At 51.8% G+C, this 16,330-nt stretch overlaps 1 protein-coding gene across 8 annotated transcripts in view; it reads right to left on the bottom strand.

Moving 5' to 3' along the window:
* The window catches only part of MTMR14 (myotubularin related protein 14), a 66,916-nt gene that overhangs the window by 35,154 nt on the left and 15,432 nt on the right, over positions 1-16,330 (bottom strand). For 6 of the 8 annotated variants that reach the window (XM_075004972.1, XM_075004971.1, XM_075004969.1 and 3 more), the window contains exons 4-5: positions 8,915-8,990; positions 8,038-8,098 (exon numbers count right to left, since the gene is read on the bottom strand). The exons of 1 other annotated variant lie outside the window; for it this stretch is intronic. In XM_075004972.1, the coding sequence (XP_074861073.1) occupies positions 8,038-8,098; positions 8,915-8,990 (137 nt within the window). Of the gene's footprint in view, positions 1-1,942; positions 2,091-8,037; positions 8,099-8,914; positions 8,991-16,330 lie in introns of those variants that run through there. One more of the 8 variants, XM_075004974.1, reaches the window with a different exon arrangement.

Here is a 16,330-nt window from a genome sequence, read left to right on the forward strand (position 1 = left end):
GTCTTCGGTTCACCTCCTCTGGGGCACCTGGCACTGGCCACTGTCGGCAGACAGGATACTGGGCTGGATGGACCTTTGGTCTGACCCAGTATAGCCATTCTTATGTTCTTCAGCAGAAACCTGCCACCAAGAAGCAGGCTGGTGCCATTCTTTCCTACCAAGACTGCTTAGCTGTTCACTAAGAATGCAGAGGGGCTAAGGACTAATTCTGTAACAAGGAATTGGGCAGAATCTCAGAAGACATGGCAGAACCTGTGCAACTTTCTGCCATTTATTTATCTTTGAGAAAAAGCTTGTAGCACCGAGCAAGAAAGGCAGGCCTCGGTTCATCAGAGGCTGGAGACTTATGTACTTGACCATGCTCAAAAAGCAGAATTTCAGGGATAAATGACAGCCAGCTTACCCTCTGGAGCTACCCCACCTGTGGAGGCAGAACCTGTCCTTCAGCAATTTTCTGAGTCTGCCACAGGCATCCTGCTCCACATAAATATCACAGGCAAGCCTCAGAACCCTGGTGTCAAGAAGTGAATGGGGCCCTCTAGGCATGGCCTAACAAGAGCTGGAAAGAATTGGGGTAAGCGCTTCATGGGGTGTCATTTCCAGATGCATGATAGAGACAGTCTGACCTGCTCAACACAGATCTAGGACTTCCCTAATTAATTCCAGCTTCAAGTCCACCCATACGAACAAACTGCCTCCTTTGTACAGGTCAGCATTGCACTGGCTGTTTTAGACCTGTCCATTAATAGTTAAATCATGCAATTTAATTCAAAAAATTATCATGATTAAACATGAATTGTGATTAATTATACTGTTAAACAGCATAATATTAATTGAAATGTATTAAATATTTTGGATGGTGTGACAAAGTCCCTTGTCAGCCCCTGTGGGTTCCTGCGCTTCCCGGCGGTTCTCTGTTGCCTCAGAGACTCACGGAGGCCCCTTATCTGCCCAGGCCTTTCCAAAGGCAGGGGTCTCTGCTTAGCAAGCCATCCTCATCACAGGCAAGTCCAGAATGGGGAGAATGAAGCTAGTCCCCTTGCAGGCCTGCGCCTGCTCCAGTGGAGTAACCCTCTGGGGAAGGATGGGGGGAGTCCAGACCCACCTTCCACCCTGGACTCCGGCCCGGGGTCCCTACAAGGACAAGAGGCAACTGGCAGGGCCTTCACCCCTGCCCCGATGTAGCAACCTCACCCTGGGCCACTTCACCCACCGCTTCCCTGTCGTACCTTCTTGCTCGCGCGCTCTGCTCCTCCTGTGCGCCTTCCCAAACCTCCCACCCGCTACCAGATGGGGAGCCTTTTATAGGGAGCGCAAGGCCCAGCTGACCAATGAGGGCTTAGGCCTAATCAGGGAACAAAAAAGCATTGGCCCACCATCCAGTATACCATCCTTCTAGAAGGTTCCTAAAGCTTCCAGGTAGGGGTCTGCCACATATCCTCCCCCCCGCTCAACACCAGGGGGTTGGGCAACGTGGGACGTCGCCCAAGAAGATAATATCGTAAGGCACTCCCTCTTGACAACTGCACATTTCCCTTCCCTGGGGAGCAGTTTCCTGCTGAGGTATAAAATCGGGTGCTCCTCTCCTTCCACCACCTGGGACAGGACTGCCCCATAGCCTACGTCTGATGCGTCTGTTTGTAGGATGAATTCTTTGGTGAAATCAGGGGCTAACACCACCGGATTATTACACAGCGCAGTTCGGAGATCCTTGAACGCAGCCTCGGCTGCCTCTGACCATTTTACTGGGTCAGGGCCTCGAGCTTTCACCAAGTCTGTCAGGGGGCTGGCCCGCGTAGCAAAGTGGGGAATGAACCGTCGATAATACCCCACAATCCCCAGGAAAGCCCAGACCTGCTTTTTCCATTTAGATTGAGGCCACTGCTGAATGGCCTCTAGCTTGCTTAGCTGTGGCTTTACTACCCCTTTCCCCACAACACACCTGAGGTATTTGGCATCAGCAAACCCCACAGCGCACTTAGAAGGGTTTGCCGTGAGACCCGCTTGCTTAAAGGTGTCCAAGACGGCCTCTACCCATTCCAGGTGGGTTTCTCAGTCCGGGGTATGTATCACTACGTCATCTAGGTAGGCGGCCGCATACCTGGTGTGGGGCTGCAACAGTTTGTCCATCAGGCGTTGGAAGGTGGCTGGTGCCCCATGAAGACCAAATGGGAAAACTGTGTATTGAAACAGTCCCTCAGGTGTGGAGAATGCCATTTTCTCCTTGGCGTCTTCAGCCAGTGGGATCTGCCAGTAGCCTTTGGTTAAGTCTAGTGTGGTCAGGTACTGAGCATTGACCAGGCGGTCCACCAACTCATCAATACGTGGTATGGGATCGGCATCAAACTGGGAGATTTCGTTTAGTTTTCTAGTCATTACAAAACCGCGTGGTGCCATCTGGTTTTGGTACCAGAACTATGGGGCTGGACCACTGGCTGTGGGATTCCTCAATAATGCCCATCTTCAACATCTTGTGCCCCTCTGCCTTGATTTCCTCCCTTTTTGCAGCACGGACCCGATAAGGTCTCGTCATTACACGGGCCCTGGGATTGGTAACGATGTGGTGCATGGCTTCTGATGTTTGACCAGGCTTTTCAGAAAGCACATCTTGGTTCCGGGCTGGTGTTAGCTCAGGTCCTATCTTTACCTGTACTCCAGACTCAGCCAGAGAGTGGTCCTCCTCCTCCCTTCAGCCCACCAGACAGGCCTCTCTTTCCTGCCAGGGCTTCAGGAGGTTAAATATGATATATCTGTTCTTGCTTCCATCGCCCAGGTTGGTGTATCTTATAAATTTACCTCCCCGACTGGCTCAATGACTTCATACGGACCCTGCCACTGGGCCAGCAGCTTAGTCCCCACTAATGAGAGTAACACCATAACCCGGTCTCCAGGTTGAAACCATCGTAACCTGGCCTGGAGGTTGTAATAGGTCCTTTGGGCCTCCTGAGCCTCTTCCATGTGTCTCCTCACTATAGGAGTGACTTGAGCTATGCGGTCCTTCATCTGCACCACATAATCTACTATGTTCTTCCCCTTGCTTGGCTCTTCCTCCCGGCTCTCCTTGGCAATGTCTAGAATGCCTCGCGGGTGGCGCCCATACAGTAACTCAAAGGGGGAGAACCCGGTGGATGCTTGAGGTACTTCCCAGACAACAAACATGAGGTAGGGTAATAGCATGTCCCAGTCCTTTCCATCTTTGCTCATGACCTTCTTAATCATTGCCTTGAGAGTAGGATTAAATCTTTCCACCAAGCCATCAGTCTGAGGGTGATACACTGAGGTCCTCAGAGTCTGTTCATGGAGGAGGGAACAAAGGTCCTTCATCAGTCAAGACATGAACGGGGTGCCTTGATCAGTCACAGTTTCCTTTGGTATACCGACCTGAGCAAATATCTCCACCAGTGCTTTGGCAATGTTCTTGGAGGCTGTATTTCGGAGAGGTACGGCTTCAGGGTATCTTGTAGCATAGTCCAGGATCACCAAGATATACTGGTGTCCTCGGGCAGTTTTCTCCAGTGGACCCACAAGGTCCATTGCAATCTGTTCGAATGGAACCTCAATAATGGGTAAAGGTACCAGTGGGACCCTTAAACGGGGCTGTGGACTGCAGAGGTGGCACTCTGGGCAGGAAACACAGTACCAGCGGACATCTTCATGTATCCCGGGCCAGTAAAATCGGTGCAAAATCCACGCCTGTGTCTTCTCCACCCCCAGGTGTGCCCCAAAGAGGTGGCTGTGGGCCAGGTCCATGATGACCTGATGATGTTTCTGGGGTGCCAGGAGCTGGTGTACCTGTTGCCCTTCAATCTGCATGATGCGGTACAGCAGGTCCCTTTTCATGATAAAATAGGGGCCAGGGCCACGTGCCTTGCCCTCTACCGGTACCCTGTCGATCTCCACCACCTCCCTTCTGATGGTTGTGTATCGGGGGTCCTCTGCCTGATCACGCCCAAATGTTGCTCTCCCTGGACCAGCCAGTTCAAGACACGGGAAGGCCCCCTCTGGCTCTGGCTTTGATCCTGTTGGGTTGGGGTCAGTGCTGACCTCTGCCTCCTCCCCAGCCACTGTCTCTCTTTCCTTTGGCAATTTAGGGTCTTTCCTACCCTGAATGACTTTTCTTTCTCCTTGGGTGTCACAGGGGGCCAATTCGAGCAGGTGAGCCTTTGAGCCAGCATCAGGATACGTGTACCTATTTCCTTAGCCATTCGCCTCTGCCTCTCTGACTTCCAGTCCCTCCCTGGGCTGAAACACAATTCTTGGGCCAGTTCTGGTAACACTGAAGTATGTCGCTCTACGGCTTCTACCTCTCTGTGATGGGGGAGCTCCCCGATCCCTGCTCTTCAAGGGGGAGCAGGCCACTAAACCCTGGGAAGTCCCTTCCAATCAATACCGGATAGGGTAGGTGTGGGATCACCCCAGCTTGCACCTGAGTGCTGGACCCCTGAATGTGTATCCTCACCCTTGCAATGGGGGGTAAAAGTTCACTGTCCCATGGACGCAAGTCACCCCTGTGCGTTTCCCTGGTATTAGCTGCTCAGGCCTGACTAGGTTCCTAGAAACTAGGGTAACCACACTCCCTGAATCTACTAGTGCCAAAGTCTCCTTTCTGTCCACCTGTACAGGGCGGGTGCACTTGTGGAGGGTACCCACTACCCCCACTAGATCAAGCAGGGCACACGGGTCTGACCAGTCTCTGAGGTTACACTGCATTGGCTCCTCTTGGTTGGGGCACGGGGCGGCTACGCGTCCCATCTCCCTGCACTCACAGCATCTGTAGGTTCGCCTAGAACCCTGGGGAAAATGGGGCTGAGTGTTAGGGTCAGGTGGCTCCTTTCCTCTTGTTTCAGGTACCCGCAGCCCTCTGGCCCCCTCCTTTTCCTCTCTGGGGCCCACCAGGTTCTCAAGTCCAGATCCCGGTAAGACTCGAGCTGGTGGCCTTCCTTTAGGGGTAGGCCTGGTGTCCAGGTGAGTGTGAGCCAGCCCCTTCTCTGCTAGCCAGCACTCCACCAGAGCAACTGCCTCATCGTACGTAGCGGGGTCGTGTTGGTGCCCCCGCTCCCGGAGGGCTGGGGGTAACTTCCTCATGAATTGGTCTGTCACTAGGATTTCCAGCGTGTCCTCAATAGTACGGGCCTCAGGGTGCAGCCATTTCAGGGCAAGATGGACTAGCTCAAAAAGCTGAGCCCTTGTTGGCTTACCTTTGTGATATTCCCAGGCATGGTACTTCTGGGACCAGGGTGCTGGAGTCGCCCCCGGTCGGGGCAGAATCTCTTCCCTGAGCCTAGCATAGGTATTGGCATATTCTGCTGGCAAGTCGTAGTAAGCCCTCTGGGCATCCCCACAGAGAAATGGAGCCAAGATGCTGGCCTATTGCTCCTCCGGCCAGGCTTCTCGCTGTGCCATTCTCTCAAACGCAAGGAGGTAGGCCTCCACGTCATCTCCTGGTGCCATCTTGGGGAGACAGCCTGCAGCCCTCAGGGTCCTCACCCCCCTTCCCCCAGGGGTTTGACCCATCAACTCCCGAAGCTGGTCAACCACCTCTCTGAGGAGGGCCCGATCTACAGCAGCTTGGTCGATTAGGAGTCTGTTGGTTTCCTGCTGCACCTGGTTGGCCTCCTGCTGAGTCACTGCAGCTTGGACTAACGCCCCCACTAGCTCCTCCATTTTAAGATATCCTAACTCCCTACGAGGACAAGAGGCAACTGGCAGGGCCTTCACCCCTGCTTCAAAGTAGCAACCTCACCCTGGGCCACTTCACCCACCGCTTCCCTGTGGTACCTTCTTGCTCACTCACTCACTCACTCAGCTCTGCTCTGGCTCAGCTCCTCCGGTGCGCCTTCCAAAACCTCTACCCCGCCCCCCGCTACCAGATGGGGAGCCTTTTATAGGGAGCGCAAGGCCCAGCTGACCAATGAGGGCGTGGGCCTAGTCAGGGAACAAAAAAAGCATTGGCCCACCATCCAGTATACCGTCCTTCTAGAAGGTTCCTGAAGCTTCCAGGTAGGGGTCTGCCACAATGGTTTTCTACCTTTTCAAATTTCTATTACAATGCAGAATACAAACTGTACAATGCTCACTTTGTATTGTGTTTATTACACATATTTGCCCTGTAAAATGAGAAAAGAAACAGTATTTTTCAATTCACCTCATACAAGTACTATATTGCAATCTCTGTCATGAAAGCTTAACTGCTGGTCGCGGTGGTGGTGGTGCTGCTGCCTTTGGAGCTGAACACATGCCGACTAACAGCTGCTGGCTGCGAGCCCAGCTCTGAAGGCAAAGCCTCCTGCAGCAGCAGCACCGAAGGATGCCAGCTGTGGGATTGCCACCCTTACTTCCGCACTGCTGCCTGTAGAAGTAGGCCCTCAATCAGCATGCACCACTCCGGCCACCCAGCCATGAAGGCAGCAGAACAGAAGTAAGGGTAACAGGGTATGTCTTTGCCACCCTTACTTCTGCGCTGTTCTTGGCAAGGTACTGCCTTCAGAACTGGGCTGCTGACCAACAACCACTACTCCGTCCCCTTGGCAAAGCAGGCAGCATAGAAGTAAGGAGGCAATATCACAAGCCTCCTAAAATAATCTTGTGAGCCCCCTGCAGCTCCCTTTTGGGTCAGAACTCCCAGTCTAAGAAACGCTGGTCCCCTCCCCCCACCATGAAATCTGGATAGTACAGGGCGAAAGCACGAGAGATCTGATTTCATGGCTGTGAATTTGCTGGGGCCCAACCCCGACAAAGAGATCGCAATACGTACTTGATTAGTTAAACCGAGAAAACCTATTTCTTTTCTTTTTTACAGTGTGCATGTTTGTAAACAAAAATAAAGAGAGCGCTGAACACTGCAGATTCTGTGTTGTAACTAGGGTGACCATACCTCCCCGGCCAAACATGAGGCACAGGTGCATCCTGGCCAAAATGGGACGGATGGTCACCCTACCTGGGAGTCAGGTGGTAGCTGCCACCCTGCTGGAGGGACTGCGATGCAGCAGCTGCAGTTCTCAGCTACTGCATGACTGGGGACACCAGGAACGGGGCTGCCACCCCACTGGCAAAGCTCCTGGCTTCCACCAGCTGCAGGAAGCTGGGCAGGAGCCACACTGATCCAGCTCCCGCCAGCTGGGGGAAGCCGGACAGCGGCTGCGTGGGTCCGGCTCCCAGGGAAGCCAGCTGGCAGTAGCATGGGTCTGGTTCCCCCAGCCAGGGGAAGCCAGGCAGCAGCCATGCAGGTCCGGCTCCCAGCTCCCCCAGCCATGGCAAGACAGAACCAGTGGAATACGGGGCAATTAGCCCCTTTTGCAAAATAAATTGGGACGCCAGGATGGCACCTGAAATATGGGGCTGTTCTGCCCAAAACGGGACAGATGGTCACCCTACTTGTAACTGAAATCAGCATGTTTGAAAATGTAGAAGCCATCCAAAATATTAAATATATGACATTCTACTGCCAGCTAACTGTGCAGTTAATTACAACTAATTTTTTAATCGTTTGGCAGCTCTGCTTTGTTGCTGTGCTGTTCTGAACCTGTCTATTTCTGGCCACCACTCCCCACAGGTCTTTCAGCATTGCTGACATTGTACGGCTCTGCCACCTGTGAGTGTCGATTTGTGAGGATTTCCCTTTCAGGCACATCAGCCGCACTATTCCTGCCCCGATCCATCACGCTGCAGCAGTGACATGTGCAGCCTCTTCCTCACTAAGCAGAGGTCCAGAACCACTTCTCCTCTGCCTGGGTTATATCTCTGCTAGACCCAAATTAGGAGCCTCTTTAATGACTTGGGACCTACTTGCCTCGGCCTTTGTCCTTTCCCCAACCTTCAGTCTCCAGCTAGCTGCCCCGGGTGCGAGCATGTTAAGTTTTGTGCCTATGTCCTGAAGGGCTCCTCTTTATGACCAAAGAAAATAAGGACCCATAGATTGCAGTGACCCCTAACTGCTCCCACGGTTCAGTTCAGACGGGGATGTTTGACTGACTAGTTCAGTCCTTGAATGTCCATCAGGCCTTCAATCCTCTCCCCACCCAAATGTCACACACAGACCTGAACACAGTATCTTCTTCTGAAAGGTCTTCAGTGTCGGCCCAGGCATCGTCGGAGCCCCCTGCAAGGATGCCAGAGGAGACACAATGCAAGAGTGACCAAGGCTCATGTAATGGCTCCAACATCCCTCCCACAAGTAGCTTAAAGGCTGGCTTTGAAACCTCACTTAAGAGCACTCTGCTGTCACCATCCCCAGCCACAAGTGACTCCATTGTCCCAGTCGCCAAACCCACTGGTTTCAGGGAGTGTGGACCCCCAGACAGGGCTGTTCCAGGATGGAACCCAGAGGAGAAAAAAAAAATAGATGAATTCAGTCACAAAGAGCTATGGCAGAAAAGTTACCCACAAGTACTCGTGTTTTGTCCAGCCTCGTTTCAGACAATTCAGGCCATGGGATCGTCCCACAAGGGATGTTGATGTTTAACTGGTAAGCGTCACCAAACTAACGAGGCTTACTGACTGCAGTTAACCAGCGGGCAGCAGGTTGCTCCAGCCCCATGGAGTTGCCATGAGCAGGGACACTCCAGCTGAGCCAGAGTGGACCCCCATCTGCAGCAACCACCAGGCAGTGGGTGGGGAGGCGACTGGGAAGACATGGAGGCAGCTGGGGAGTCACCCCCTCCAGCCTTCATTTGTTTTTGTTGCTAGTCATTGAATTCTCAATCACATCATTATGCTTTGCACAGGACCCCGAGAGAGACATCATATTGCAGGTGTTAGCTGACCAGAAACCATTAGCACTAACTGGCCTATGCCCCCCTTCCCAATGATGCACGGGTCAGACACGCACGACTCTCTGGCCCGCCCAGCCCACTCACCTAACCTACACTTGGAGCACACAATGTGGCACCCGTGCTGGCCCAGATTCCCCACTTACCTGAGAAAATGTAGTTGTAGCCGGTACGTCCATACAGCTCCCCCCATCCAGCCAGGGTTGCTGACCTACAAATGTGCTAGAGAAAAGGTCAGTATTAACTAAACCTCCAGTTCTCTGCAGGCCTCCTGCTCGTCCCACTGGAAGCCCAGGCCTTGCTTCTGTGCACCGAGAGCCCTCCAGTTCAGCCTGCTCGGCTCCCAGGGGTTGCTCTGTAACTGACTCACAATGGGCTGGATTATTGCTTACGCATTGGCCAGGTGACTCTCAGGGTTATTCTTACTGCACTGCTGACTTAAAGCTGCCTGCATTTTCTGCACTGTCACTAAACCAAGCACAGCAGCCTACTAACATACTGGCTGCATCTGATCTTCCACACTGTTACTTCTCCACACTGCCTCCCACCAACTGACGACACCCATTCACCTCTAGCCAGCAGTTTAGTGTAGTAGCGGGCATCCTTCAGTCTACGCAGACTATCGATCGTGCCCTTCATAGTTCCATTTGGAATCATCATTTGCAGCGTCGACTGTGACTGTGAAGGCCCACACGAGAGTGACAGTCCTTGCTGCATCTGTTGCATGTGTAATGGGTGTCTGGCAGGTCCTTATTGTGCTTTCTGTGGGCTCACTTCTCCTCTGCTAGCTGTCTGATCCTCATCCTACCCTTCTGAAGGCCCTTGTGTAACCCCTGCCTCCATCTGCTGCGATCGTCTGCCAGCTCCTCCCAGCTGTCTGGCTCGTTGGCTACCTCCCTGAGGTCACTCTTGCAAACATCTTTGTAGCACAACTGGGGGCGTCCGGGAGGTCTTTTGCCAGAGGCTAGCTCGCCATACAGGATGTCTTTTGGGATCCTTCCACCATTCATCCTGTGGACGTGGCCAAGCCAGCGGAGCCACCGCTGGCTGAGGAGGGTGTGCATGGTTGGGATTCCAGCTTGCTCGAGGATGGCGGTGTTGGTCACTCTGTCCTTCCACGATATTCCAAGGATGCGCCTGAGGCAGCGCAAGTGGAAGATGTTCAGCCTCTTTTCCTGGAGGGCATACAGGGTCCAAGTCTCGCTGCCATAAAGGAGGGTGCTGAGGATGCAGGCTCTGTAGACTTGCATTTTGGTGTGAGTGTACAGCTTGTTGTTATTCCACGCTCTCTTGCCGAGTCTGGACAGAGTTGTGGCTGCTTTTCCGATCCTCCTATTTAGCTCAGTCTCCAATGACAGGGTGTCAGTGATGGTGGACCCGAGGTAAATGAACTTGTGGACGACCTCTAACGTATAGTTGTCAATGCTGATTGATGGAGGTTCAGCAACGTCCTGACCAAGTATGTTTGTCGTCTTTAGGCTGATGGAAAGCCCGAAGTCCTTGCATGCTTTGGAGAACTGATCCAGCAGTTTCGGAAGCTGGTCTTCTGTGTGTGACACTACAGCAGCGTCATCTGCGAACAGGTGAGGACTTCCCGCACCTTAGATTTAGCTTTCAGCCTTACGAGATTAAACAGTTTCTCATCAGATCTTGTGTGCAAAAAGATGCCCTCTGTTGAAGATCCAAGGGAGTACTTCAGGAGGAGTGTGAAGAAGATCCCAAACAATGTCGGAGCAAGGACGCATCCTTGTTTGACGCCGCTCCTGATGCTGAAAACATCCGATAATGTGCCGTAATATTGGATGGTTCCTCTCACGTCTTCGTGGAAAGACTGGATCATCTTGAGTAACCATGGTGGACAGCCTATCTTGTGGAGCAGTTTGAACAGTCCATCCCTGCTGACCAAGTCAAAGGCCTTGGTCGGGTTGATGAAGGCAATATAGAGTGGCTTCCTCTGCTCCCTGCATTTCTCCTGCAGCTGCCTCAGAGAGGAGATCATGTCAACGGTAAAGCTCTCTGCACAGAATCTGCACTGTGATTCGGGATACACCCTCTCAGCAATCTTCTGGAGTCTGCCGAGGATGACGCGAGCGAACAGTTTACCAGTGATGCTTAGGAGGGAGATTCCACGGTAATTGTTGCAGTCGCTTCTGTCTCCTTTGTTCTTATACAAGGTTACAATGTTAGCATCACAATATCCTGCGGAACCTCTCCCTCTCTCCAGCACAGGCACAGTAGCTCATGTAGGGGTTTCAGGAGGGTGTCCGTGGCACACTTGATTACCTCTGGTGGTACACCATCCTGGCCCGGGGCCTTTCCTACCGCAATGCTGTCAATGGCTTTCTTCAGTTCGTCCACAGTTGGTTCCTGATCCAGTTCGTCCATTACTGGTAGGAGCTCGACGGCATTGAGGGCTGTATCAACCACAATGTTCTTGCGTGAGTACAGCTCAGAGTAGTACTCGACCCAGCACTCCATCTGTTTAGCTTTGTCAGCAATGACTTCACCAAATTTGGATTTCAGAGGTGCCATCTTGTTCTGGGTGGGTCCTAATGCCTTCTTGATGCCCTCATACATTCCCCTGAGATTACCAGAGTCAGCACTGGTCTGGATGCTGCTGCATAGCTCGAGCCAGTAGTTGTTGGCACAGTGCCTGGCTGTCTGCTGTACTGTTTTGCTGGCTGCTCTGAGTGCTTGCAGGGCAATCTGGCTCGGTGAGCGTTTGTACTCCAGGAGTGCAGCGCGCTTCTTTTCGATGGCTCGAATCATTTCATCAGAGTTAGCTTCGAACCAGTCATTTGTGTTGCTGGCTGTTCTTCCAAACACCGACAAGGCCGTGTTGTAAATTGTATCCCTCAGATGCTGCCATCTGGATGTCACATCAGCACCCCCTGGGCTGCTGCGCAGATTCTCCTTGAGGGTCTCTGAACTTTTCAGCTCTCTCTGAGTTTGCCGTCTTTCTGGCATCAATGCGGGGCCTTCCAGTTGGTTTAGAGTGGTGCAGCTTCCTGGGTCTCACCTTGAGTTTGGAGCAAGCTAGCGAGTGATCTGTATCGTAGTCGGCACTATGATAACCTCAAAAACGTCCTTCTGACATGCAGCTATCTAGTTGATGCCAGTGTTTTGAGCATGGGTGTCTCCATGACACTGTGCTGTGGCTTGGTTTGGAAAAATGTGTTTGTGACGCACAGATTGTGGTACGTGCAAAGTTCGAGAAGACGCTGTCCATTTTCATTCATTTTTCCCACTCCGAAGTGGCCTAAGCAGGAAGGCCATGAGTCACGATTGGCTCCAACTCTTGCATTGAAGTCACCCAAAATGTACAGTTGTTCGCGAGCAGGTATTTGCGCTATGGCAGCACTAAGCATGCCACAGAACTTGTCTTTTACTTCTGGTGTGGCGTACAGGGTTGGAGCGTAAGCGCTGATCAGGTGGACAGGACCGGTGCAAGTTTGAAGTATGACCTGAAGGAGTCTTTCTGATCCACCCATGACTAATTCCACCATTTGTAGAAGGGTGTTTCTGATGGCAAAGCCAACACCGTGCTCCCTGGGTTCATCTTGGGCTTTACCGTGCCAGAAAAAGGTGTAGTCATTTTCCTTTAGAGATCCCGAATCTGCAAGTCACGTCTCTTGCAGAGCAGCAATGTCAACTTGGAGCCTCTTCAGTTCCTCATTGATGACAGCAGTCTTTCGGGTGTCGCTGATGTCCTGAAGATCTTCAGTCAAACCGGTCAGCATGGTCCGCACATTCCAGCAAGCAAGCTTAAAACTTTGGTGGTTTCCTTTTCTCGTTGATTTTCTTATTGGTTTGCCTGGTGCTCAAATTTCAGTCACTTCTCAGGTTTGGGAACCTTAAGCCTCACGCACCCAGTGAGGCAGGTGAACTGTGGCGGGACAGTACCCTTCTGGCTAGGGGCTGCCCAGCCTGAGGCGGGCGGTGACTGTCCAGTGAGATGCGATCATCTCTCCCACCGTTGAAGGCAACCCCTGGCGCTTGTTCTCTATGCCAATCAAGCAAGAGCTTATAACCGGTATCTGTTACCTCCCATGTTGGTTCAATGCTGTTAAGCGATGCCGGAGTACTTCTCCAGGCACGAGCCTGGGCAATTTTTCTGGGACCCTGGGCTGCCCAGACGCCAGTGTCCCCCTCTGAGTTTTACTGATATAGTCCGAAGGAGAGGATAACCTCTACGTCTGGTACCAGCTCAGCTGCAGGAGTTGCCGGGTCAATGCCAGAAGTTGGCACAGAACTGCCTTAGGACTCCCCTCTGGATTTTCTGTCAGGGTTTACTCCCTTAGCCTTGCTCCTTCCTAGGATAACCCACAAGGCAGTGGGGCTAAGGCCCTAGTCAAGCCAAATGGACATGTTTTGGATGAAACCCAAGGAAAAACAACGATTACCATAGTTCGAGGAGTTGTGCTATACACACCCATTCCAGGGTAGTAGCACTTCATGCACACTTGGAGATCCTCCCCTCAGCAGTACCTCTCAGGTAGCATGAGCAACCGCTTGAGCCTCATGCCATTGCATGCAGCGATAGGAAACCATACTGCCCCCAACCCCCCTCAGTTCTCACCCCCACACACCCCAAAAGAGACTCCAGCAGAGAGGGGAAGGAGGGCAGGCCATTGAACAGACATGTGCAATGCATCTCGAATAATAACCATAATGCAAAGGTAAGGAATGGCTTTTTCTTCAAGCAACACATACAGCTTTTCAACTGTTCACTTGTCCAAATCTGAGCTCATCTCTAGACTGATGAGACAGGCAAACGTAGGGTGTGCTGACCAAGTTGCCACTCCAGAAATATCAGAATGGGAATACAAAGCAGAAAGGCCCAAGTGAGCCATTGCTTTGCTCCTTTGAAATCATTGGCATAAATGAATCCAGCTAGAAATCCAGGCAGAAATCCTCCTGATAGAGTCCGGGTGGCCCTTTATGCCCTCTGACACTGATGAAGAGTTCAGATCTAGTCCAATCCAATCAAAAGCCAAATCTCTTCTAACGGCTAGAATCTGGAGATTTTCTTCCCTTTTACTCAAATGCGGGTTTGGAAAGAAAACCGGGAAATAAATTGCTTGATTCATGTGAAATTCAGAAACCACTCAGACAGGAATGTAGGGTGCAGTTGAGGCAATACCTAGCACCTAAAAGACACTGTACAGAAAGGCTCTGCTACCAAAGCTTGCAGCTCCCCTACTCTCCTAGCCAAGGTGATAGCAATCTCAAACAGGTATAGCAGAACAAGCAGTTCTGTAGCACCTTAAAGGCTAACAAATTTATTAGGCCACGAGCTTTCGTGGGTAAGACTCACCTCTTCAAAACAACAGAGAACAAGATGCCAGTGGCTTACACGGGGGGAGCCCATCAAGTTTGACGGCACTAAATTGAAACTCCACTGTGGAACCAGGCTATGAACCTGTGGGAATACTCAGCAAGCGTTTCAGGAATCCGATGGGTTGGGTATCCATGGGAGGGCAGAATCTTGAGCTAGGCGCTAGGGGCACGCTGATGGAATTGAGAGCTAACCCCTCCTGTTTTAGAACTAAAAGACAGTTCAACATAATAGCAATTTGGAGCCTGAAATAGGGGCATGCCTCTTGGAACAGTCCAGACAGAGCACCTCCACTTAGTGAGTTAATCAAGGTGGCGGATGGCTTCTTGTATGCCCAAGATGAACGTATTCCGAGTAGCCAGCCATGGAGCACCCAAGGGGTCAGGTGCAAGGCTTGGGGGCTGGGATGGAAGAGGTGGCTGTGGCCATGGGAAATCACATCCATGCCTTGACGGAGCACAGTGCAGGATGCTACTATAACTCCGGTGTTCACAGGGTCATGCGGGGCTCTTGGAATAAGAGGAGCAGAGTCTTGCTTGACTTTGGGCAGGAGCAGGAGTGATGGGAGGGTATACAGCAGCGGGTATACAACAGGCCAGGCGGAAAGCATCCATGACTGAACCTCGGCCATGACCAGCTTGGGAACAACTAACGTGACTCTTGTTTTCTGTCGTCACAATCAGCAGAGCATAGAACTGCTATGGTTAGTTTTGCACCCATAGTCCATGTGCTTGCAGAACACAAAACTCCAGGCACCTCTGGTGGGCGTTGCTGACTCCGCAGACAAGTCCACCTAATTCCCCAGGTGTGACTGTATGCATATGAGTCACTGAATTATAGCTTCCTGGCTGGGCTTTGGTTACTTCCCTTGCGGTTGTCCCTGGAGAGCTGATATCTGGCTGATTCCCCAGCTCACATCCCATTTTAGAGACAAACCATACAACACCGTTTCATAACTTCAGCTGCACTAGAGACATCTTTAGACAGAAACATTACTGTCCGTGGACCATGGCCTTTCCCCACACCTCACAGGCCATGCCGTATGTCCCGTACCGCTATCATCTCACAAATGAGCAATATGGTGGGGGCTGGGGGGCTGCCGCACACTGGCATGGAAGGGGCTAGAGCAGCTTTAGAGAGGCTGCATAGAGCCCAGCCAATAGGGAAAGGGCTTATTGGAAGCTAATCTGGTAAAGGCTCAGAAGCAGCAGTTAGGGCCAGACTGGGCCTAGAAGGAGGAAGGCTGCAGGGCAGAGGGGAGCTCAGCCTCTCTCTGGAGGACACAGGAGGAGGACTGGCTGTTTAGAACAGTGCTGCACAGGGTCAGAGAAGCCCAACTGGGGCCCAATACAAAGGGCCAGGAAGGTGCTGGGGCTATGGGGAAGTGGCCCATGTAACAGTATAGAGGGGTGCAGGAGATGCAGCACATAGCTGCTGCCTAGGAGACCCCAGAGTCAGGGCCCAGAGTAGTGGGCAGGCCTGGGTGCAGCAGAGTGGGGCCAATCCAGACTGCCATCTGGTCCTGAGACGAGGGGCTTTGGACTGCAGCTCCCCACTGAAGCAGGTGCCAGGACCGAGGATTGCCAGTTCCCCTGGAGCAGGGAGAAGAGAGTAGGGGCCCTGAAGAGGATGCTACTGTCTAGAAGAGATGTGGCTCTAAGTGGAGACAGCCGAGTGTAACAGCATAACCCATAGGGGTATTTTAGTGTCATACTGAGAGGCCTAGAGCTCTTCTGCAGCCAGAATAAAGAGCAGCAGCCAGTGACTGTGAAGCTACAGGTCACTTACTCACATTCCGTCTACATTTCAGTACAACAGTGTCACATCATGCTGCTCGAAGACGACCACATCCTAGTGCCACCTGCTGTCTCCAGATAAAGAAACAGATCTCAAGACGGGTAAAGAAAACTTAGTTAATTGCATTTCATCTGGCAGGCAATGACTTCTTGACAGCTGAGGTTGTGGAATCCCCATTCTATGATGATTGCCTTCACTTTTCCACAGTTTTCTGCATAATCTCTGTCTGGTTTGTTATTGCTCCCATCTGATGTATAATTAATTTAGCTAGGTGTAAATCAGTTAAGGTGGTGAGTTATGATTGGTTAGGTAATTCTGTTACAATAGGTTATGATTGGTTAGTAAAGTTATACTAAAATAATTGGTCCAGGTATAGCTAAGCAAAACTCAAGTTTCACTACTTAAACTGGGGTCCAAAAAAGGAAGA

The sequence above is a fragment of the Carettochelys insculpta genome, chromosome 11, assembly GCF_033958435.1.
Source record: "Carettochelys insculpta isolate YL-2023 chromosome 11, ASM3395843v1, whole genome shotgun sequence".
NCBI classification, from domain to species: domain Eukaryota; kingdom Metazoa; phylum Chordata; order Testudines; family Carettochelyidae; genus Carettochelys; species Carettochelys insculpta.